Source organism: Mustela lutreola, chromosome 1, assembly GCF_030435805.1.
Source record: "Mustela lutreola isolate mMusLut2 chromosome 1, mMusLut2.pri, whole genome shotgun sequence".
Classification (NCBI taxonomy): Eukaryota; Metazoa; Chordata; class Mammalia; order Carnivora; family Mustelidae; genus Mustela; species Mustela lutreola.
The window spans coordinates 235598177-235622834 of record NC_081290.1 but is presented as its reverse complement, the minus strand read 5'-3'; the positions used below and the strand labels follow the sequence as shown (position 1 = coordinate 235622834).

The window sequence follows — 24658 nt, the reverse complement described above, 5'->3', positions numbered from 1 at the left end:
CTTTGGACAAAGGATGAAGACAATCAGGAACCTAATGTTCATTTTTCACTCAATCTTGAAAAAGCCAAATGAGATGTGAGTGGCCAGAGTCTCCTAAGAATCAAACATAAAGATAATCCTAACTTCCTGTGGTCAATAAGAAGGAGAAATAGGTACAGACTAAGATGTGGGATTGAAACCTGGGCATTTGGAAGAACTGGGGGTGCAAGTCTCTTCATATCTTCAAAGAGATGTCAGCTACTGCTAACCATGTATCTTTGTTTGTATGATTCATTCTTTCTTCAAACTTAGCATGGTTATAATTGGGTCAGAGGGAGTCACTCAGTCAGTGAATTCGTCAAAGTTTAACTATTTTTGGTGTTTGTCAAGTGTCGATAATAGTTGCTGTCTGGTTTTCTCGCAGCTCTAAGATGCCCTCAAATCCTATTGCTTCTTTCTATACAACCTCTTGGAGTTCCCACTGAGTGTGAGCATCTCCTCTCTCCCCACATTCATCTCAACATTCCTCATTTTCCGCTGAACGGAAACACCAGAGTTGTACATGATCTCTCTACTTCTACTGTTTTTCCACCCCATTCGGATTAGATCCACCATTCTACAGTAACTCTCAACATAGAATTATAATAAGAAAGATTGTTTTTGTGGATCCAGAGACTACGGTTTGACTGTATGTTCTTTTTCTGTGTGACAACAATCATAGATATTTTTCTCCAAAATTATCTGATGTATTTTAAACACCATAAAAAAATATCATGAAGCATAAATAGAATACACAGTGGAGGCAGGAAAAAAACACTGATTCTTTTTTTTTAAATAAGAAAAGGATTAACATACTTTCCCCTCTATCATGAATTCTGTATTCTTATTGCACAAGGGTGAAGACTTAAGCTGTAGTCTGTGTGAGAGATAAGAATGATTTGGTTTCATATTTCATAGTGTATATAAATTAGATGACAATGAGATGTTTAGAGAAGTACAACCACTCCTGCCATGAAGAACAGAAGGGGCTATCATCAGATAACTCATAGAGAGAAGGTACCAGTAGTTAATCATATTCTTACAGGATGTAGTTTTACGGGACTCTTATGTCCCTCTTCCCAGTATAGAGCAGTAAAACATCCTAAATTTCCTTTCAATAATGGCCAAAAATGATATTTGCTCCAACAACTGGGAATCATGGGAAGAAGCCAATCAAGTGGAGGTGGGAAGGAAGGTGAACTGAAGTGAGAAACAAAGGTAGAAGGAAATGTAGATTCAGTTATAACCTGCCGGCATCCCTTTGACAAATACTTGAGGCAAGCAGAGTGTACTGATCCCCCAGGAGGTTCCCAACTGTCTTGGTGTTAATGCCTTGTTAGAGGGAAAAACAAACAACCTTAGTTTGGCAATAGCAAGGCATCTGGTATCCTGTGGGTCTTTTTCAGCATATGAAAATCCTTTTGGAACTTCCCTTATCCTTACATCCCCCTACTTCGAGGTATATAATCAGCTGCTCCTCACAGTCCTGGGCCATCAGAAGCTTTTTCTGCCCACAAGTCCTTTCCCTATGCTTTAATAAAACCACTTTTTTGCATAAAAAACATCTCAAGAATTCCTTCTTGACCATCAGCTCCAGAAGCCAACACCACTCCAAACCACATCAGTCTGGGAGCTGACATGGGAGATAAGAGCCTCTCAGGTACACACTGAGACCTGGGCCTCCAAGGTCCTAATAGTGTCAGTGGCACATCTAAGGGACTTCCCACAGGAAGGTACTTTATTATTCATATTGGTTTTATCAATGAAAGTGGTATTAGTTTTCATTTGGTCTGTGTCCATTAAGGAAAACATGACAAAGCTGGAGATGAAGATCAAAAAACTAAAGAAAGAAGCGGGTGTCTGGATTCAGAGTGAGAAGAAAATGGGATTTAAGAAAGGTCAGACATGATCAGACTCACAGGGTAAGAGGAGCAATGTGCAGACAGGAAATTGCAGGAGGGAGACACAAGGGAAATAAACTGATCATTTAGGAAGTCATAGAGTGATGTAGGTAAGAAGTGAAAGTAGCTAGACAATGAGACAGAGAAGGATCTCACTTGAGGAGATGTTGGGAAGGAACACAAAGAAAGACCCTCTAATCCTCCTGAGTAGTGAGGTGACACTTGCTGAGCCTAGGAGCACCGAGTGCAGGTCCAGAGGTGGGTGGTAGATGCAGTTTGGGACCTGATGGATTTCAAGAAAAAATGGATGTTTAGCCAAGATTGCAAAGCAGCAGCCACTGGATCACCAAGAGGAACATACTGACTTAGGCCATCAAAGGAAAGAGCCTCCAGGATCTGTTCCATTCCTGTCCCAGTAGAGACACCAACAACCAACGTTCCTGTTTTCTAGTGTTCATGCTCACAGCTATATATGTATATACTAGTCTCCCAGGGTAAGAAAAGATCGACTGTAGAGCCCATGAAAGCCGATGCCAGGGCCCCACTTTAAAAAGCAGTAGAACACCTGGCAGGGGCCATGTGATCCTCCTAAGAAATGTGTGATGAGTCTCCACTGTGTTAGACATTTTCTCAAGTACTGGTCTACCTAGTTTGTTAACCCTTCTCTAATCTCAAGAGGTTGGTACTATATTATCACCTCCTAACAGATAGTACGTGCTTTGTCCAAGCCTTTTTGTCAGAGGAGTGAGGGCATGAGCTGGAACCCTCGGTGTGACAGGTGGGCAAGTGCACAGCCCTATTCCCACAGGCATACCAGCTCATGAGCAATGCAAAATAAAAACAAACACCCAGAGGCAGTATCAACTCCCAGGCTTGGGCACACTTAACATAACATCTTGATGCTCTTCCCTTGAGAGTAAGAGGATGCCAGGGTCCCTCAGGTCCTCTCTACTTACCTTTTCTCCACATTGAATATTTGCCAGAAATAATAAAGGAGCAGGGAATTGATCTATCCACAATCTCTTGCTTTCTCCTCTACATATTTCTTTGTTTGGTGTGTCATCCCTTTCTGCAGACTTTCTGGCTGTCTGTCAGCACAACTGTTCTTCTTTCTGTGGCCCAATTCCATGATAAGGTGAGTGATGGCTGTTTGAGGAGTGTGGCCTGACCCAGAATTTGGATGGAAGGTGTGGGGGGGTGATGAACACTCAGGGCTCTGTCTACAGGAGCCATGCACTGAGACTGTTACTTATTTTCTGGAACGATTCCCCTGTAGAAGCTCAGGTCAGAGTCACCAGACTTGCACAGATGCTCCATCAAATGAATGGCAAAATATTTGAAGAGATATGCAATTATACACCTGGGTTAAGCATGGTCAAAGTAACTGTTGTCTGCAAAGGTCTGGGTCACACATGTGAGAAGGACCCACTGTCCTGACCTAAAGAATGGGACCAAGTGTGCTGGTGTGTGGGTGTGTGCCCGGGCTACTCCCGTTAGCTTGGATGCCTCTTTCTGTTCTCTTCTTCACTGTGTGTTCTGACTGCAAAGGCTGATACAGATGATATCAAATGTGATCTCTAGAGAGAAGTATGATAGCCCATGCTTACTTTGGGCCAGACACTGCTGCTTTGCAATCTTGGCTAAACATCCCATATTTTTTTCTTGAAAAAGGCGGCCACCTTCTGAACTCTGGATGTGTTCCCGGAGCCCAGAATCTAAATAATGGAGACACTGTACAGGAGGCTTTCTGTGGCTTCAGAAAGTGTTTTTACATATAGATAAGGGAAGGTCAGAAAGAAAAGAAGAGAACATTAGGCTTCTGTTTTACCAAAAGCAGCAGAGTGGAGAGTGTTAAGTATTAGTCTGGCAGATGCGGGTCTGGTGAACTGGGTATAAGAATGAGTGAAAACTTGGGGGTCTGCAGGAGGCTGAGGGTGAGCTTTGTCTGGACTCAGAGGTGCAGGAACATGAGCATCACAAGCTTCTTGTCAGTGCTGCTCCAAGGAGAGCTGAGCCTTGCTGTGTGGTTGGTGAAGTGTAACTTATGAACAACTTTTTATGCAAAGACATTGCTGGAGAAGGAAGAGGGCATGGGAACTTGGTCTTTAAAAGAGCAACACTCCAAGTAAAAATTCTGGGAATTTACACAAGAAATGACAGTACCAAAATCCAATCATGAAATATGTTGTTTCTATTTTTCTTAGTATGCATGCTTGTGTTTGTATGATGTGTATATGCATGTGTGGTGTGTGCATGTGTGGTGTGTGTGTGTGTGTGGTGCACACATGTATGTGAGGTGTATGTGTGACGCAGGTTGCTAGGGGAGTGTGTTTTGTAGGAGTATGGGCTGGTGATTCTATTATGGTAAAATGTATGAGAGAATGTAAGTACAGATCAAAAAGTTTGAGATTGTAAATAAGAAAGTGCCTGCATATCTGAGAGAATAAAGGGTCTATCCAATAGAATATGGGTTTGGGAGGAAACAGTCCTTTTGGACTCTTGACTAGGAGTGTTATTAAATCAAAATATTAGGATGGTATACAGTTGTATAGTGTATAGGGTACTAGAAAATTATTTTTGGGGGGTGTGTGAGAGGAGGAGGGACTCATAAGCCTCATATATATGGAACTTTTCTAATTTTTATTGAAGTTCCACATATTATCAAGCATAAAGTAGGAACTCAGCCTGTACTGTTGAATTGACCAAATTTTTGGATGTTTATCTCATCCAAAAGTGTGTTTACCTCACAGATGTAAGAGTTGTAGTCGTCTGGGAGCCTTGAAAGAGCCAATGTGTATCCTGGAGCAAATTTTAATATCCCACACAACAGAACAAGCAGATCCTATCAAGATCTTGTCAAGACTAAGCAGCCAATAATGTCTATAAAGTCGCAGAATTTTTAGCACCATGAAAAGTATACACTGCTTTCTGCCAGAGGTATACTATATCATGAGAGGAGTGAAGGTAGCCAGTCAGGAAGGCTTTCTGGAAAAGTTGTGTAAATCAACAGAGGTGGCCAGAGGATGGAACAAATTCTCTTGGTGCAGAATGAGTCTGCGTTTCAGTGTATCTGAGACAATCCTGGTTTATGCAAGTTACCTGCAACTGTGTTGATACCAGCCTGTATTTATTCCAGAGGGGTTCTATTGTAGATAAATTATATGGTCTCCTTATGTTTAGGAGTTGATAATGATGAGTAGTTGGAGGGGAGAGTGACTCAAGTGATCCTAACTCTATTTTCTACTACCCTCCATCCTCAGGCCCTGGGACTTGTGCCATCGTGTTTGACCATGATCATTTTCAACCTGAGCAATTATAACCCAGGCCCCTTCATTCTGGTGGGGATCCCAGGCCTGGAGCAATGCCATGTGTGGATTGGGATTCCTTTCTGTATGATCTATATTGTGGCCCTTGTGGGAAACTGCACCCTTCTCTACCTCATCGTGGTGGAGCGAAGCCTTCATGAACCCATGTTCTTCTTTCTCTCCATGCTGGCCATGACTGACCTTTTCCTGTCCACAGCTGGTGTTCCCAAAACACTCAGTATCTTTTGGCTTGGGGCTCAAGAAATCACATTTCCGGGGTGTCTTACACAAATGTTCTTCCTCCACTATAGCTTTGTCCTAGATTCAGCCATCTTGATGGCCATGGCATTTGATCGTTATGTGGCTATCTGCTCCCCCCTGAGATACACCACTATTCTGACCCCCAAAACCATCATCAAGATTGCAGTGGGCATCTCCTTTCGAAGCTTCTGCATCATCCTGCCAGATGTATTCTTGCTCACACGCCTGCCTTTCTGCAGGACACACATCATCCCACACACATACTGTGAGCACATAGGTGTTGCCCGGCTCGCCTGTGCGGACATCTCCATCAACATCTGGTATGGCTTTTGTGTTCCCATCATGACGGTCATCTCAGATGTGGTTCTCATTGCTGTCTCCTACACCCTCATCCTCTGTGCGGTCTTCCGTCTTCCCTCCCGGGATGCCCGCCAGAAGGCCCTTGGCACCTGTGGTTCCCATGTCTGTGTCATCCTCATGTTTTATACACCTGCCTTTTTCTCCATCCTTGCCCATCGCTTTGGACACAATGTCTCCCGCACCTTCCACATCATGTTTGCCAACCTCTACATTGTTATCCCACCTGCACTCAACCCCATTGTCTATGGAGTGAAGACTAAGCAGATCAGAGATAGGTTCATACTTTTGTTTTCTACCAAAGGTTCAGAATGATGTTCCAAAGTACTGTGGGAAAGCTAACAACATTTTTTAGAGTATATTAATATAGCAGGAATGAGAAAAAAAACTAATTCTATGTAAGGTGAGACTGCCTACAGGTGCTTTTGTGTACCAGGAAAATGGTATGAGCTATGTGAGGGAGATGTTCTATGTATAAAAAATTCCTTGATGACCTGTTTGTGGAATATGCAGGAGCACAGGTTATGGCCAGGAAAAAGAGGCAGAAACATAGAGTTGACTTACTTTAAAAGGACAAAGCAATACAAATTTAGAAATTAAGACATGGAACTATGGAGAGAAAAATATGGTAAGGCAGAAACCCTGAAGAAGAGAGAGTAAAATGAAAATATTAATGAATAGTGCATTATTAAGGGGATGTGTAGAAGGAATGAGGAAATTTACAATAATATTCAATATTTATTCATGGTGTATATTTGCAGCTTCCATTCAATGTTCCCAACACATGAAGTCCTTCAAGTAAGTGCTATGAGCAGTGAGATCTACCAGCAGTGCTGCATTGAGGAGGAGAGAAATTTAGATTTCTCAGTGTCAGCATTGATAGCAATGGTGCTGGTGGAGGAGCATAGCTTCTTGACTCCAAGACACACTGAGGAAGGGAGCTGCAGAGATAGTGTCAGGAGATGTCGAGCCAGTTCACTGGGACAGTAAAGTAGACATTTAACTCCACTGGATGGAGGCTGTGGGGCTCTTAGCTATGGGTGTGTTTCCTGAGCTGGAGAGAGAATCAATTATCAGACACATCTGTGCAGCACAGAGGGTATCAACAGAGGAACTCTAGAGGAAAGTAACACATGCGTGGTAAGATAGATCTAATTGCACAAAGATTTCACTGGAGACAACAGTGTATATCATATTCCAAGAAAGATCTAGAGTTCTTACAATAATCCTTTTTTTTTTCATTATTCATTGATTTGGAATTTCCTGTTGAGTATCCACTGTATTGTTACAAGGTTCTAAGCATTCAGGCTATGACAGTTAATAATGGAGACTCTGTCCCGCATTTAGGGAGCTTATAATCTCTGGAGAGTGACACACAAGGCAGAAGAGAGCAAACTCTTTGCTTTCAAAGAGAATGTAACTGATAGAAAAATGAAGTGAATACAGTGATGCACCATGCACGGGCGATGAGGACAGTGGCAGAGACAACAGCACAGGCAAAGGACCTGGGGCTGGGAACAGCACAACATGACTGTGAACAGAAGGGAGACCAGACCAGTGTTTCTAGAGCACTGTGAGGTGGCAATAGTAGAGAAGGGAGTAGGAGGAGCATAGCCAGGTCCCATGGGACTGGAATTATTCAAACTTCATTCTAGGAGGAAGAAACTGACCCTGAAGAATAAACATGAATTTTCCAAAGCACACAGAAAGGCAGTTAAATAAATGCAGAGCTAGAATAGAAACATACAACCCACATCATGTCTATTATTGTATGCAAAGGCAGAAAATATAAGTATTACTAGAATAAACACAGGAAACAAATGAAAGACTTACAGAAATGTGCATACTGTTTCTTGAAAGTGTGAGTAGTGACGTTTACTGAGCATTTATATTATATAGTGAAAGTTTGTTATTCTGCAATTATAATTAAATAAAAAGCTATGAGTGGAATAGTGAAAGCCTCATAGTAAAAGCCTATATATACTTCTGAAGTAATGCCTTTCCATGCATATCATATTTAAAATTTTAATGTATCAAATGAGCTTGCATGTTTTTTGTTATTTTATCTAACGTAGTTTGGCTTGTTGTGAAGGTACTTGCAGGCAATTATCATGATTAAGCTTTTTTTTGGTTATTCTTTGCCTGGGTTTTGCATTTCTACTGTTAGTAGTAGGGGAATGTCTCCAAAATGTCTATTTTTTTTTAAGATTTTATTTATTTATTTTTTTGACAGAGATCACAAGTAGGCAGAGAGGCAGGCAGGGGAAGGGGGGTGGAGAAGCAGGTTCCCGGCTGAGCAGCAAGCCCGATGCAGGACTCGATCCCAGGACGCCAGGATCATGATCCAAGCTGAAGGCAGAGGCTCAACCAACTGAGCCACCCAGGTGCCCCTCCAAAAGGTCTATTAATAATGATCGAAGACATGAATTTAAAGGCCATCATTTAAGTACATCATTTCATCATTTTAAGGACATTTATTTGTATCTTTTATTTAAAATTAGGCAATGGGGTCAGCAGGGTGGCTCAGTTGGTTAAGTGTCTGACTCTTGGTTTCCCCTGAGGTCATGATCTCTTGGCTGTGGGATTGAGACCCGTGTCAGGCTCTGTGGTCAGTGCAGCGTTTGCTTCAGATTCTTTCTCCCTCTCTTGTTCCCTCTCACTCACTCTTCCTCAAGTAAATAAATAGAATAAAAAAAAAATAAAATTTTAATTTAATAAAATTAAACAAGCAATGCTCTCTGTTCATTATTTACCTTCCATACATTGGTAGTCTCTTCCAACAGTTTATCCTATACATTTACATTAAATTCAAATGATTTTTCAATAAAAAAAATGGACCTAGAATCCTTTAATTTCCTCCATGTGGATTTTGTTGAATGGAAAAGAATATCTTATACATTCTATTAAATTTGTCTGTGGTTCAGTGATGAATTTTTGCAGATGCCCAACATACAACTGTTCATTTTACTGATGACATTTTTATTTTATGGCTGACATCATAACGTTTTATATAAACTCTGAAATTTTATAGAAATTTCCAAATTTCTAATTTATTTATTTACCTCTAAAATTCATCCACTAGCGAAAAATATGTGGCATATATATGGCATGAGATTATTAAGCATACCAAAGATAGTTGAATAAGAAAATCTGACTGCCCCATCATTTCATTAAGAGGTGAGACCATGGAGCACTGGGTGTGGTGCAAAAACAATGAATACTGTTATGCTAAAAAAAATTAATTAATTAAAAAAAAAAGAATATAACAAATAAAAAAAAAAAAAGAGGTGAGACCATGGTGTGCCTGGGTGGCTCAGTCAATCAAGGGTCTGCCTTCAGCTGAGTCCTGGAATTGAGTCCCCCCATCGGGGCCCTGTTCAGCAGGGAGTCTGCTTCCCCCTCTGCGCCTCCAGCTGCTTGTGTTCTCTCTCTCAATAAAATAAATAAAATTTTAAAATTTAAAGAGTTTAAAGAGAAAAAAAGGGGGCGGAGACCAAAATAGTTTTTAATTTTTCACAAACACTAAAATTTCAGTCCATGGTTCACACATCTCAGTAGAATTTTCCCAACAACAACAATTAATCTTCATTAGGCAGTCCTTTTTATTTTTGATCAGTTTCTGTCCTATCACACAACAAAGAGAGTCATCTTAAATGTAATACATTAACTTTAATGCAATTCCAAATTCTTACTTATGCATTCACCACGTTATTCACTTAGTCCAATGTGAGCTCCATAATATTATCAGCTCCTACAGTGTTTATCAGTTCCTATCACTGCTCCCTCAGAACATACTTCTACACCAAATTTAGAACTTAGACTACATGTGTTGATATTGTAACCACCACAGTTTTATAACAGTTCAGAGATGGTTGGGTTTGTCAGCAACTTCTTCATATCACTGCCATATTGATATCACACATACATAATAATTTTCATGCTAGCAATATCTGTACATTCATCAAGTGGAAATGAAGTAGACTTTACCTGCTTTAATTTATTTGTTTTATTTGTTCTGGGAGTTGGCTTCTGTATCCCTAACTACTCCCTTTTACATTGATGTGATGTGGTCCTTGTAAAACGGGCAGCCTGCCTAGTCAAGAACTCCCACAAACAGCAGTGCAGGATGGATTCCTCACTTAGAACTCGTAGGAGTAAATGGCTATGTTTGCAGAGCGGACTTGTTGTTTCTGTCTCTGGGCCGTATCTCAGCAACTGCTCTCACACCCTCCAGTTCCAGTGCATCCACACACACTCCACGAGGGAAAGGCCGGATATGAGAAGAGGTTATTGGACATTTGTAGAATATTAAAACAAGTGATTACAACAGTATAAGAATTTTTTTTTGTTGTTTCTTAGGAACATGTTAAGTTTGCTCTGTGACACTATAAATACCACAGAATTCATTCAAAGTAGATCTAAAAACAAATACAAACCATGGAGGACATATTTTGAAGTATCTGGTGTTACCACATCCTCTTATATCCCAATAAGTGGGATCCAGGGCATTTTCGAGAAAGGGGAGAGTTGTGAAACTAAATGTCCACTATGACAGTCTCCACCTGGTACTGCATGTGGGCCAACAGGCATCTCAGAGAGCCAGAGTTTGTCCTCAAGATGACTCTGCAAGTGACACAACCTTGAGTAATGTTCTGTTACTCTCCCAAGCTCAGGCACCGCGCTGGTGCTCCATGTCTTCATGGAGCATGTTGCTCTAGTCTTCCCACCACCTCTCTGGGAATGTCCACAAATCGTCATTGTAGAAAGGGAGAAAATAACAAAACAAAATGAAACTGGGTCAGAAGAATAAGACACTTTCTCCAGTGTATGTAGTGGTGGAACCTATTCAATCCCATGTCTGCCCAATTCAACAGCCCAGGCTCTTCCCACCATGCTGCTTTGCCTGCATATCAACCTAAAGGGCAGAAATTTTGCTAAGCAGTGAGACTGTCCATATCTAGGGGGCAATTAGGTCTGTTCTTTGTGGAGCATGAAACAAGTCTCCACCTGCGTGTGCCGTGCACCTCCCAGGGGTTCTGCTGAGACCTCCCTGCTCTGTCTTCTTTTCCTGGGATCTGAGTGTCTGAGTGCATCAGGCATGGAAACCAGGGTGGATCTGGAGAGTCAGCAGAGATGACTACAGACCTCTGCTAATCCCTCATTAATGTGCACAGCTGTGACTCGCAGGTTCTTGATCCAACCAGGGACACAGGGTCCATAACCCCTGATGGCCAGAGAAGAGACATATAAATCCTTCCCACCCACACCTGCTCCCCCCAGGCCTGCCCTAGAAGCACTTTTGGAGTCCCCAGGTCACCGGTGCACTGACTGCTGAATGGACAAGCCGGAGCAGCAGGGACTGGAGCAGCCCTGGGTAGAGGGAGGCTGGATGCCCCTTCTTCATCTTTAATCCCACCTCCTCAGCACAAGGTGAGAGCTCCTGGCCCACTGTCAGCAGGAATTCTTCAGCCAAGATCAGTCACACCCTAGACAGGGTCTGGGGGTTCCTGAAGAGCTCTCCCCCCTATGCCCTACCTGGATTTATCCCATAGTGATCCCAGCATTGAAGGTCCTGCTAGCAGTGCCATTCCGCATTGGGCAGTCTACAAAACCTCTTTGTCCTGATGGAAATGTGTTGTTCACATCTTTTTTCAGAGAACAACTTTGGGATGCCAAGGAGAGCATAGGTGGAGGTCAGCGTGGCTGGTAAGTTTGAGAAGTGGGGTGAGATGTCACTACTCATTTGACACTGTTCCTGGGTCAGAAAAATGTGGAAGCTGAAGGTTGGGGACAAGGAGCAGGGATTAAAAGTCAACACCCTCACATTCTCCATTTTACTAGGAAGCAATCTTGTTTTCAACCCCCTTTTCCTGGCTCCATTGTCAAGGGAAGCTCTTTCACTTGTCTGATCAGTTCTAATCTGATATACTTTCAGTCTGACTTTTAGCCATTGGTTTTTTTCCAAGTTCAGGACCACCATGCTTTCAATATTCTTTAGTTCATCTCCCATGTTATCTTTTTTGTTTATTCTTTGTTTCAAGCAAATTTTCTTTATCCATTTTTTATTGTTTTTTCTTGATTGAAAAAAGCAGTGCAAAATTCAATTCATATACTTTAGCCAAAAACTATTTTTGATGTGGCCTCATCTCTGTGGAGAGTCCATTCTATGGGTCTTTGGGTGATTCTCTGGGTTGATTCCGCTGATGTGATTGTTATCCAGGCATCTCCATGGCAGGAGATGAGCTCAGGATCCTTTTACTCTACCATCTTCTCCAAAGTCCCAGAGTTATTTATGTATGTTATTTTACTTATTCTTACAATATTCCTGTAAAGTAGGTGCATTTATTCTTATCCCCAATTAAGGTAAAGCAAGTAAAGGTATAGAGGAGCTGAGTCTCTAGTGCAAAGTCCCACAGCTGGTATGTGGCAGAACGAGGGTCTGAACTTAGATAATGTGGCCTCGGAGCCTGCTTTAGATCCTAATCATTGTGCTGAGGGGGTAGTACATAGGAACAAGGAAAACTAGAACATTGTTCCTGGCTTCCCTCTCACTCCCACCTCCTCTACAGGGAGGGGGATCATGAATTCTGACTAAACCAAGGGCCAAAGGGCTCATTCGATTCCCTCCAAATCATATTACAGAGCTGGGACTGAACACTTGCTGCCGGAGTTCAGTTATTGACTCCCCCTCTCTGCCTTCTTTCTGTGTCACTGCTTCCACCTGCATTTAATGTTCCTTGTTCTGCTCTTCTTGGAGGAAATACTTGTCCCTCAAGCCCCTTAGGCAGGACACAGTCTGTGAGCCACTCTGAGGAGAACGAAGCACTGTGAGAAGGATCCAGAAGGCAGGGAGAGGGAGGAATGGGCTCTCTGGCTTGGAACCTGTGGAGGAGGCTGCAGATGGAGGGAGGTGAATCTCAGTCTGTGGCTAGATCATGCAGGTCTGTGCGCCCTCACGGCCCCCTGTGACTCATGCCTGGAAGAAGATGTGCATGTGTGAATGGAGTCAGAAGGAGGACCCCCTCAGAGTGGGAGTGGAAACCCACGTCAGATGAGCTGTGTGCGTGGCAGAGTAGCTTTTCCTGCCCAGAAGAAAATTGCTGTTGAGTGAGAAACAAGGCAGGGTTTCCAGGAGAGGAAATAGTCTTGGACTGAGATCCAGGAGATGTTGTTCTTTGTCCCAGCTGTGTGTGTGCCTTTCTGCAGATGGGTTTCCTGATCACAGAAAGGGGTACACACCGTGGGATGGCTTTGCATGCATGGCAGATAGGAGCAGCTGCAGGCTCCAGACAGTGGCTCTGAAAAAGTGTCCTGCTTGGGAGCTCTCAGGGAGCAGAGCCCCTAACACTTCCTTCAGCATGTCCCTTGTGAACTCCTGACTCTGAAAGGGCGCTAAGTTGTGTGAGGCCTGGACATAAAGCAAGGCACTGGGTGGAGAGCAGAGTGGGCAGTGGGAGATGAGCAGCAGCCCCTTGTCTATAGCCAGATACACAACAGAGACCAAGGTGAAGGTTGGGAGGAGGGTTCTTAGCTGCCTCCTCTTCCCCCTCACTTAGCCTATAAGAGGAAATAGAAGGAGCAGAGCTGTGGACTGTAGACACAAACCATGTGGGGCAGTTTCCCCTGGAATTTTGCCATAAGGAAGTATGCTGGGAGGGTCTCCACCCTGAGTTCAGGACTTTCTTATGGGCCCCCTGCCTGGTACAGGTTATGTTTGGCCTGTGGTTTTGGGAGAGACGTTCCCAGGCCTAGGGTAGTTGACATGTTTCTCTCCTCAGAAAGGCTGGGAGTGTCTTGTTAATCCTGAAAGGATGTTCTCAGAGTCCAGGGGAGCCCAAGGGCCCCCACAGTGAGAGAGGCAAGACCATACCCCATGACTTGGCAAAGCCTCCCTTCTTTAGAAGGAAGTTCTAATTTCTAAACCAATAAGACTTTAATTTGGGAAATTCTATCCTGGTTTATTACCTGATTCTTCTCTGCAGGAGTCAAAATGTGGGAGTGTGAGACAAGGCCCAGGAGACAGTGCTGTGGAGAAGCCTGGAGCAGGCACAGAGCATGGGATGCTTGATAGCCCCCTACTCACAACCCCTCTGACACTCTGGGCCACCCTATTCTCTGTTCACCTACCCCTAGGTTCTTCATTCCCTGAAATAGCTTAAAATACCAAATGCAATACCTCATGAAGTTCATGGACATAACTGTGGTCTTCAGGCAGAGCATGGAAAGCACATTCTGGCTTATATCCTTTTTGTAGGCTGTTCCTTATCCACCTAAACCCAGATGAGCAAAGTCTGTCCTCCTCCACCATTTTCACCTACACTGCCACAGTAGCACCCGGTCCCAGTCCCTTCCCTGGCAGCCCCATCTTGACGGTCTGCTGTGTTCTTTGGGTGATCAGAACTTTTCCAGACTGATTTCTCCAGAATCTGATGGGTCTGTCCATGGACAAAGAACAGAATAAAAAAGAGCCTGAAAGCTGAGTCATGGGATGAATGTCTACACTGGTCAAAGAAGGAATTAGTTTTCATGATCCAGGTACCTTGAAGTATGAATAGAGCTGGAGGGAGGGATGTCAAAGCCATGGGTCGCGGGGACAAAATATCAGACAAATTGGAAGGAATAGGCTGTTTGGGACAGTAGGGGAGCTAGTAAAGTGGCTTCTGGAAAAGGACTTTGGAAGAGGAGTTTTGTCTGAGCATTAGTCAGTGAGTGGAAGGAAAAAGAGTCATTCCATCTCTCCAAGCTTTGATTTCCAGAGGGAGGGAACACAGAGAATGTTGGTAGGATTAGGTTTGGATGACAGAGACAACTTCCTCTGGGACAAGCCATCAGGAAATGCATATTCTGATGCTGCCATGTGGCTGGGCTGAAGAGGAGACACTCCACCTGGGAAAGACTGTCAGAAGAGTGTGATCTTTAGTTAGGTGAGTTTTGGTTTTTTGTTCTTCCTTTTTAAGGATTTTATATGATCGCCAGAAAGAGAGAGAGATAGAGAGAGAGAGAAAACAGGAGTAGGGGGAGGGGCAGAAAGAGAAGCCTACTCCCCTCTGAGCTGGAAGTCCCCATTCTGACACGAGGCTGGATCCTGGGACTCTGGGATCATGACCTAAACCCAAGGCAGACACTTAACTAACTGAGCCACCCAGGTGTCCCAGTTTAGTCAGGTGAGCTTTGAGAGAAATGCTAGTTTTATTTACCAGTTGTGGGTCCTGGAGTAAGTCTGTTGACATGTCAGCAACCAAATTCCTTCATTCACCACATGGGAACATGAGCAAATCCATGGATGCTAGGGAACCCATACATAGGTCAGCACAGGGCTCTCGGCAAATGCTGTAGCACCCACAGCCCCGACCTCATACCCACTCATGTAAAATCCCTGGAGAGCAGGTGCTGGCTTCTCACAGGCCTCCCTCACACCCTGCAGGGACAGACCCCGGCGGAACATGGAGATGGGAACGGATCCTGTACTGCCCACTCTCAACCAGACTGTGCTCCTCCCTGGACCTGGGCCTTTCGTCCTTCTGGGGGTGCCGGGCCTGGAGGCCTTGCATGCTTGGCTTTCAGTGCCTGTGTGCCTGCTGTACATGGCTGCTGTGGCAGGGAATGGCCTTCTCCTGGGGCTGGTGGCAGCTGACAGGACACTGCGGGCACCCATGTACCAGCTGCTGGGGCTTCTGGCTGCTGCTGACCTGGTTCTGGCCACGTCCACAGTACCCAAGGCTCTGGCTGTGCTCTGGGGCCTGTCGGGTGAGATCTCCTTTGCTGCCTGCCTAACCCAGCTCTTTGTGACCCATGTGACCTTCATTGCCGAGTCTTCAGTGCTCCTGGCCATGGCTGTGGACCGATATGTGGCCATTTGTCAGCCTCTGCGCTACGGGGCACTGCTGACCCAGCGTGTGGTGGGCATAGTGGCTGCAGCTGCGGTGACCCGTGGTACCTGTGTCATGGTCCCCTCTGTGGCCCTGCTCCAAAGACTGCCTTACTGTGGACAGCGGGAGCTCCCCCACACCTACTGTGAACACATGGGTGTGGCTCGGCTGGCATGTGGCGACACGCGCCCCAACATTTGGTATGGCTTGGCCACCACACTGCTCTCCCCAGCCCTAGACGTAGGGCTCATCGCTGCTTCCTATGCACTCATTCTGCGTGCCGTGTGTCGCCTGCCATCCCATGGGGCCCGCTGCAAAGCTTTAGGGACCTGTGGAGCACATGCCAGCGTCATCACTCTCTTCTACACGCCCGCCCTCTTCTCTTTCCTGGCTCACCGTTTCGGCCGCCACACGGTGCCCCGCCATATCCACATCCTCCTGGCTAACCTCTATGTGGTGGTGCCCCCAGCCCTTAACCCTGTGGTCTATGGAGTACGGACCCAGCAGATTGCTCAGAGGCTCAGGCATTTGCTTCGGCTCTGCTGGGCAAGGGCAGTAAGGGATGTGGGCCCTGAGATGGCCTCCCATGGCAGGGACTGAGCACCTGTTTGCTGAGGCATGTGCTCTCCCATGGCCAAAGGGTGCCAGCTGCCTCAGAGCAGAGCTCTAACCAAGGTATTGTTATCATCTGCCAATATGTGGCACTCTGGTCCTCTAGCACTGTTGCCTGCTCAGGAACAGAATGCACACTAAACTCCCCTCTGCTTGCCTGGGACCAGCGTGGCTAGACTTTTCCTTCCTTTTCTAATTGTGCATTGATCTCTACAGTTGCATCTCACACAAACAGAACATGTCAGGTCTGGACGTTGGCAAACAAGGAGGTCCAGGTCCTGGCATGGAGATCAACATCTCATCTTTCTCCATCACTCTGCCCAGCCAGCACCAGATTAGTGAAAGTGGCTCTGCGTGGGGTCTTTTGTCCAGTGTGTGACATTGAGCAGGAACTCCATGTTTGTTGAATGTGTGAAGACGGGAGGGGCTGAGGAAATGGCACAACATGAACCAAAGAGAACAGAGCTCTGGAAACTGACACAGCCTCTGACCTGGCTGATTCATACTATCAACCTTGGAAGAGCTGCCGGCTCTGGACTGCCCCATGCTGCCCACCTGAGCTATTTCCCCTCTCTGCTCTGGTGCCGAGCTTTCCCATGCTTTCCCAACTGGTCCCGCTTGCTAGGTTTCCTTGGCAAAACATAGGCAGAGGACCCAGCTCCAGCTGTCACGCTTCATGCTCTGTGTTCTTGCACACTTCCTCCTCTCCGAGAGGTCTCCCACTCCATGTAGCTTAATTCCCAACTCACTCCTCTCATACCTCCCTAATCTCTGTGGCTCACCTGGATCCATGGCTATAGCAAGGCCAGGCCAGAGGAGTTGATGGAGAATGGATTCAGGTGTGGAGCAGGAAGTCAGAGGGTGAAAACTCTGAAGCAAGATGTGGGCAGAATCTCTCATCACAGATTGCCCAACAGAGCCCAGCACATGTCTTCCTGGGGTCATACATTCACTTCAGCTCTCCAGCCCTCTCCCTAGAATGAGAAGTACACACTTCATATGCCTCTCTCTACTGGGTATTATGTGTTGTGCAACAGGCTTTAAAGGAGGGGATTCATTAGCAAATCCTTTATGTGAAAAACCTATGATATCTGAATTGGAGGAGCAATGGCAAGTAGGGATATAATAAAGGATACACATTTCTGAATGGAAAATGTGGTCTTCATAGGAAATCTGATGTCCCCTTAGGTCTTGGGGGTGTTGAGACTCATCACTGCCTGGGAAGTACTCAAGAGAGACACAGTGGAAGAGGAAAGTAGAATTTTGGGTGGCCGGCACTAGGAACAATGAGCTATGACTCAGGAACCAACTCTTCCTTTTCCTTAGGGCACATCAGGGGAGATCCCAAAGGACTAGAGGCATGACAAGAAGCTATTCGGAGGGGGCTTTCTTGAAGGACAGGCAGTGGAGGCTCGTGGAATCAAGAGGTCTAATTAGCAGATCCATTTGAATAGTGAGGTGGGAAAGAAATGTTTAGAGTGCTTAGAACAGTGAAGGGGACAGAATTCTAAGTGTGCAGAGGGCACACTGCAGAGCAGGCCAGCACAAGGCTACTGAAGCAGTCCCCCCAGGTATACAGTTTGGCCCTCATCCAGGGGCCCTCGGTTAAGTAAATGGTTTCTGTCCTGGAGATGGACAGCTACATATTCCTCTGGAGTATTTCTCATTTAAAGTTGAGAAAAAGACCATAAACCCTTCTGAAAGGGACCCATCCCAAGGCCCCCACAGCTTGTCTCAGGTTTGCCTTATTCTGTTTAGACAGGAAGGCCCAGCAGGACAAGGACAGAGGAGAGAAACCCTGTTTATGTAAAAAAAAAAAAAAAAAAAAAGCAATTTCTAACCCATCTATGGAAGCACAAGCGTGTCACAGTCCTCTTTTTCCCATGCCCCACCCTGTCCTTCCCAACCCTTCTCAGGTGACTAGTCCTTTCAGATGTTGAAATCTATATCTCTCCTGCTGAGACCATTCACTCAGACCAGAGATAAAAGCCTTGGGGAACTCAAAGGTGTTGCTCCCCTCCCACAGCAGAAGCAAGATGAAGCCCACGCTGGCCCTCCAGATACCCTTACTGCTGCTGCTCCTGGTGCTCCCAGGACAGCCTCAGGTACAGCTCTGGCTTTTGGGGAGGAGGATGAGACACCAAGTCTGTTCTGATTGTTGCTGGGCTTGGGTAGGCTTAGGGTGAGAGAGGAAAAACAAGTATGAAGATGAGAAAGGAGGATTTCTGCTCTGTCCACCCTGCTCTTCTATGGGCCTCACTTCTGCAAAAACCTGCCACCCTTTTCCTGTCTGAAGGATGCTGGACCTGAAGGAGGCCAGCCTGGGCTATTTTAGGCATGTGTCCTTTGTTCCATCATCCCCAAAAGCTAAACCACTGGGCTGGAGTTGCAGACTGAGGACATAGCTAAATTAACTCCCAGGGCCAGAGTAGGCTATATGAGGGACTATTCAGAGAAGGACAGGGGCCACACATCTTGATTCTTGAAGAATCTGTAAGGAAACCCCAGTTGAGTTTTTTTTTTTTTTTTTTTTGTTTTTTGGGTTTTTTGTATTTGTTTTTGTTTTTATTTTGTTTTGCTGCTTGTTTTTAATTCTCAGAACCTCTAGTTTTCATCTAAAAAAAAAAAAGAAAAAATTCTAGTTCTTGTGAGCGCTAAATATCAGTCTGGACTCTGATGCCTCATGTACTGTGAACATTTATCTCCCTTCTTTGACAACTTGGAACTCTGTTCCTGCCGTTCACAAGTTCACAAAATGAACTTGTGGGGATCTACTGAGTCTCCAGAGCAGAGGTACTGGAGCCCCTAAACCGGTCCCTTAAGACTTGGACTTGTTTTCAAATCAGCTTCCTTCTTTCCCACAGAGCCTCAAGGAAGAGTCTGCTCCCTGTTCTGTGAACTGTGACAAGAACCAGCCAGAGCATGAGGTAGGGTGAGGACGGCCCACCTTGAGGAACTGGAAGGGTGATGGGTGAAGTTCTGGGAAGTCAAGGGAAGGGTCACTGCAACTCATGGCATAAGGAGACTCAAACAGTCATGAACAACCTCCTGTACAAAGAGATCTCTTCTTAGATACCCCACAGTAGAGACAACCCTTCTGGTTCATGTTCCTAAACAGCACATTGTGCCCCATGTTTCATTACACTTAATGTGCCCATGGACTTGCTTTTGCAGCTGGTGAAAATTGTGCCAGGTTCTGTGGATGAGGATGGCCTGTGCCATTGTGTAGTTCATCTGCCCAACAACCTCATTCCCCTGAATCAGCTGGAGCAGCTGCAGAGTATAACGCAGGAGCTCATGGACAAGTATGATAAGGAGTTATCCAGGGTAAGAGCTGGAGCTGTGGGCAGGGGCTGGCAGTTACATGAACACATTCTCTCCTGGATCCAGCAGGAGGAGGAGCAGGACTGGTAGAGAAATGGCTAAAGGAAGCATAGCCCTCATCTTTGAAATGAATCCTGAGTATGAAGGAAAAATTAGGTATCGTTCTTAGGATTCTCAGTGGCAGTCATAGTACAGAGAGGCTCGTGTAGGATGTGCTTCCTCCAATAAGAGGCCAATTCATGGATACAGGTGCAGTAGGAGATGAGAAGAGGGTATAGCAAAAGAAGACAAAAGTGGGATGGCCAGTGCAGGAGACAGAAAAGAGTTGGAGCTGATATCTAGATAGACTTTTGGGCCAGGTTGGTGAGCTTGGAGTCAATGCTTTAAGTAGGTTGAGTGAATGGAAATGTGGCATCCTCCATGTGGTGTGGGCAGCTGCTTTTTGGAATGGGCACTCATTGTGTCCTGGGGAAGGCTGATGGGAGAGGACTTGGAAGCTAGGAATCTGTCCATTCATTCACTTACTAAGACACTCCTGAGAGTGTGGCTGTAATCAGGAAAGAAGAAAGAGAAGCTGGGCATATGGGGGAAATAGTGACTTTTCCTGAGGTGAAAAGAGGGACACCATGTCCTCAGCTGTGAGATGGAGATACTAATCCTCACCTCAAGGGCTATTAAGGGAACAAATGAAAGTGATGGATATGAGAGTATTTTGTTGGCTGTGTGGCACTGGGGGGCATGTGAATGGAAGAAAGAGACACAGGTATGGGGGTTTGGGGGTCCTGCCTGTCCATTCCCCTGCACCCAGGTCAGTGAGTACTCTCACACCATTGAAGGTCAGGATAACCAGGTTCTGGAAATGAACCATGCCCTGAAGCCTGTGAATCCCATTGCCCTTGCTTCCTCCTAGGAGGCCCCAACCTATAGCCTACTGCACCTGGAACTTGAGGGAGCACGGGAGTTGGTGACCCAGCTTATGGCCAAGGATGGAGGTAATGAGGCTGAGGACCTCCTCTCTCAACTCCAGAGCCAGGTATGTGCATAGATTAGAGAATACCTCTCCCCTCCATAGTCCCCTGCCTTATTTAATCTTATAAATTTGATGAAAATCACTTATTTCTGGGGAAAAAAGACATGGAGTTGAGCAATATGGGAGCCTCACTTCGGTCCTTAGGAACAGTCCATGACCCATATCCTTGGCATCTCATTTCCATAGGTGGCTAATGCCAGCCTCACACTCAAGCTGCTGGCTGACTCTGACCAGCGCAGCCTCCGTGCTTACCGCCAAGAGCTGGATATCCTCGAGGGTCGGCTCAGTGATTGTGAGAGGGAGAAGTGTCAAGAGGCCTCTGATCCACCTGTGCCCCCTGGTGAGGTCTCAGCCTGAATTTCTTAAGATCTCATCTCCCCAAAGACAGGGTTTGAGAATGGAGGGTTGGCTATGGGGTACTGAGGGTTGAGCAGCAAAGGTCTTTTGTTTCCTTGCATGGTGCATCACTAAGGGATGCAGACTGAGATAGGTACACTCTCACATATAGACATAGTAGTATACACAGATATATATATATATATATATATATATATATATATATATATACACACCTATAATCACACGTGAGCATTATCCTCTATTTGTGCAAGGTCAGACCTTCTTACATACCTGTGCATGCCCTCTGGCAGAAGGATACACACTGAAATGCACACTGGCTTTTACACTTTCATTTTCCTCTCCCTGTGGGTTGTGTGCTGCACTCCTAGTTTGTACTTTGCCTGCTCTCTTTTCCAGGTTCTTGTGCCCACGCAGGCCTCCAGAAAGTTAGCAGACCTCTTGTGGTACAAGTCAATTGGAGAGGCTTCTCCCACAAGGCAGGTGTTTGGGGTCGAGATGCAGCACCCAATCTAGACTCTTCCCTCTACTGGGTGGCTCCTCTGGGTTCAGAGGACAGGTGAGTTAAGGATGGTTTCTCTTTTGCAACCAGGTTCATTCCAAATGTTCCCTATCCTACCGTGACAGGTTTCTTTGTGGCCCCAGCAGAGCTTCCTCTATCCATTTTAGGTATGCCCCTGGACAAATTTAGCCGAGGCCTGACAAGTCACCTCCTAGAGCTCCTGTCAGGATTAAGGATGACTCAGATGGCCCTGAGCTCCTTCATAAATCTATGTGTCTGAAATTTTTAGTCTGATTGTAATCCAGACTGGTTCTACATATTGCATGATTTCATATAAAGAGCAAACTCTTCTCCACCTGGCCCTCAGAATCCTAGCTGCTTCTTAGAAGAAGTTTAAAGGATGAACTTGAACCTACTTATGACATGGACTCAAAGCTGAGTTTGAATCTCAGTACCTAAGCTAAGTGAGCTTGTAAAATGCTTTAATGTCTCAGATCCATTCTAGCCCTTTGGAAAGTGAGGATAGTTAAATTATGATATTATCATGTGAGAATCCATAGAAAAATGTGAACAGCATAGTCTGTGCTCATACATGTTCTCTTAGATGACAGGAATCCATGATGTGGTTGTTAGGTGTGACAAGATGTGATCAGGAAGAAGCCTAACTGAATCCATGAGATGATGATGAATGAGCCCTTCAATAACCTGGCAGCCTGGCTAGGCAGCTAGGTACAATATACAAACAGGGTATTTAAAGTCAGTCCATACAGGAGTATGAGAAAGATACAACTGAGTAGGAGATTATGGTAGGATAGGATGAACATGGCTTGAACCTGTCACTTCAAAGAGCCTCAGTGGAAGCTCACCTTGGATTACTGTTACTGATAACATTGTTTCCAATTCCTATAGGTGCTTCGTACAAGGTAAAGGCATTAACATGACTTTGCATTTTAAATCATCTCAGAATCTCTTTGGGTAAGGCAGAATTTATTGCCCAAAGTCAAGCAAAGACAACACTCAGAATTCAGGGATAATTTAAAGAACTTTCCAAAGTGACCTTATGAACATAGGTCTCCCAAATCCAGTTCCAGAACTATGTCCTGCTCCAGGGCACTGGTGTCTCAGGGCAGATGGAAGGCAGTGGAGTCGAGCTACAAAAGAGTCTCCATTAAGAAGAAAATAATAATAGCTATCCCTTGATAATTGCTTACGTTGAGATAAATATTCTACTAATTGGTTTATTAGCATTATTTAGGTCAATCCCAATATCAATGAAATAGATTATTTTGTTATTATTTTTACGGATTTTAGTTATGGGCTGAGTGACTTTGAGCAAATTACTTAGTCTTTCTCAGGCCCAGTGTCCTAGTCCATGGGAATACAACTGAAGTTCTGGTGCTTTCTCTATAATTAAATGAGATAATGCAGTCACAGTGTCCATGAGGCATCGCTGAGTTTGAGGTCAATGTTATTTCTGTTACTCATTTTTTTTTAACAGTTGTTTTTGGTCCCAGTATATTGTAAGAAAAAGAAGAGAGATTACAAATCAGTTCTGTTTGATTCCAAAACTTCCACTATTAATTAGAACACTATCCTGATCATTTTTATTAGCACTGTGAACCCTGATGATTCTGGTGTGGGGTTTGGCCTAGGTACTTTGACTACTACCGGCTGTACAAGTCCTATGATGACCTGGTACTGATGAAGGACTTTGTGGAGAGGAAAATGGGCTATGGTGATGGCAGTGGTAATACTGTGTATGAGAACTTCATGTACTTCAACTACTATGGCACACGTGACATTGCCAAGGTGAATCTCTCCTCCAACACTCTGGTGCTGCAACGCACATTGCCCAGTGCCACCTACAACAACCGCTTCTCCTATGCTGGTGTGCCCTGGAAAGACATAGATTTTGCTGGTGATGAGAAGGGGCTGTGGGTACTCTATGCCACTGAGGAGAGCAAGGGAAACCTGGTTGTGAGTCGTCTCAATACCAGCACCTTAGAAGTGGAGAAAACCTGGCGCACCAGCCAGTACAAGCCAGCCATGTCAGGAGCCTTCATGGCCTGTGGAGTGCTTTATGCCTTACGCCCACTGAGTACCCGCCAAGAGGAGATCTTCTATGCTTTCGATACCACCACGGGGCGGGAACGCCATCTCAGCATCGTGTTGGATAAGATGCTGGAAACACTTCATGGCATCAATTACTCCCCCTTGGATCACAAGCTCTATGTCTATAATGATGGCTACCTGATCAACTATGACCTCAGCTTCCTGACCCTGAAGCACAAGCAATCAAAACGACCAGCTTGAAAGCTCTCTTGGCTTCTTCCTGATCACATCCTGTCACACCCAAGAAAACATCCAGGCACTGAGACCCCTGGGGAAGAATACTGGGAGAATCATGTCATCCTCATATCTAGATGAATCCCACCCCCCCCCCCCAAAATGGCCATCACTCTTACTGAATGAGAAAAGTTGATTATATCTTTATCATTGATAATCTTTATAATTGATAATTCTGTAAAACTGATAACTCAGTCTTCATATTAAAGTTCTTTTCAGTAATGGCCTAGATAGATTTGATTGGGAAACAAATGCTAACAGTAACACTAACAAACACCTCTTTTCTAGAATCCTAGAATTGTAGAAGCTTCACTCTAATTTTTAAATCTATTCTGTGTTTTGAAAACTGGGAATCCAGCTCTGACAGTTATAAAATTCCAAGAACTAGGCTTAGTTAGTAAATCTTAGGTTGAGAGCCTCTGATCCCAGTGCAGAGACCCAGGGCAACTGACATTAGAATGGGATATAGAAGTCCCTTTTCTTATCCTTAGCCTCCTGCAGGGTACCTGGGATGAAGAGAGGCAGGGTCTTGGTGTGAAAATCAATGTTTCCCTGTTCTTAATCAATCTCACTTTGAGTGCATTTGAGAGAAGTACTTAGGCCTGAGTCTCATTCTAAGAGGTAAGCAGCTAATGGCTAAACATGAGGAAGGTCTGATATGGACTGAGCTGGTGGTCTAGACATTCTCAGTAGAGAATCTTTCAGTGTGACACACAAAGTCCCCTGGCCAACTGTCTGTAATAGCTTCGTTCATCTTCAACACACAGAGAACACAG

At 45.0% G+C, this 24658-nt stretch overlaps 3 protein-coding genes across 3 annotated transcripts; all 3 read left to right on the top strand.

The window, feature by feature from the left end:
- The first annotated feature begins 5197 nt into the window (after positions 1 to 5197).
- Positions 5198 to 6157, top strand: LOC131821461 (olfactory receptor 52H1). Its single transcript, XM_059157591.1, has one exon. It carries the CDS (start codon positions 5210 to 5212, stop codon positions 6155 to 6157), a length of 948 nt encoding a protein of 315 aa, XP_059013574.1. The 5' UTR covers positions 5198 to 5209.
- A 9113-nt stretch (positions 6158 to 15270) lies between these two features.
- Positions 15271 to 16311, top strand: LOC131836433 (olfactory receptor 52D1-like). The gene has a single exon (XM_059181878.1). The coding sequence runs from the start codon at positions 15286 to 15288 to the stop codon at positions 16309 to 16311; it is 1026 nt and encodes a 341-aa protein (XP_059037861.1). The 5' UTR covers positions 15271 to 15285.
- A 1958-nt stretch (positions 16312 to 18269) lies between these two features.
- On the top strand, positions 18270 to 24104 carry LOC131808399 (olfactomedin-4-like). The gene is made up of 7 exons (XM_059134362.1): positions 18270 to 18428; positions 19188 to 19250; positions 19498 to 19650; positions 20558 to 20680; positions 20864 to 21017; positions 21434 to 21593; positions 23189 to 24104. Exons 1-7 carry the CDS (start codon positions 18360 to 18362, stop codon positions 23847 to 23849), a joined length of 1383 nt encoding a protein of 460 aa, XP_058990345.1. The 5' UTR covers positions 18270 to 18359; the 3' UTR covers positions 23850 to 24104.
- The last annotated feature ends 554 nt before the right edge of the window (positions 24105 to 24658 follow it).

Bases quoted from the DNA above. Each gene is read 5' to 3' on its own strand.
- LOC131808399 (XM_059134362.1), top strand. From the start codon at position 18,360: ATGAAGCCCACGCTGGCCCTCCAGATACCCTTACTGCTGCTGCTCCTG. The intron at 21,018-21,433 runs GTGAGGTCTCAG...TCTCTTTTCCAG, and splicing joins TGATCCACCTGTGCCCCCTG to GTTCTTGTGCCCACGCAGGC. The intron at 21,594-23,188 runs GTGAGTTAAGGA...GGTTTGGCCTAG, and splicing joins CCTCTGGGTTCAGAGGACAG to GTACTTTGACTACTACCGGC.
- LOC131836433 (XM_059181878.1), top strand. From the start codon at position 15,286: ATGGAGATGGGAACGGATCCTGTACTGCCCACTCTCAACCAGACTGTG.
- LOC131821461 (XM_059157591.1), top strand. From the start codon at position 5,210: ATGATCATTTTCAACCTGAGCAATTATAACCCAGGCCCCTTCATTCTG.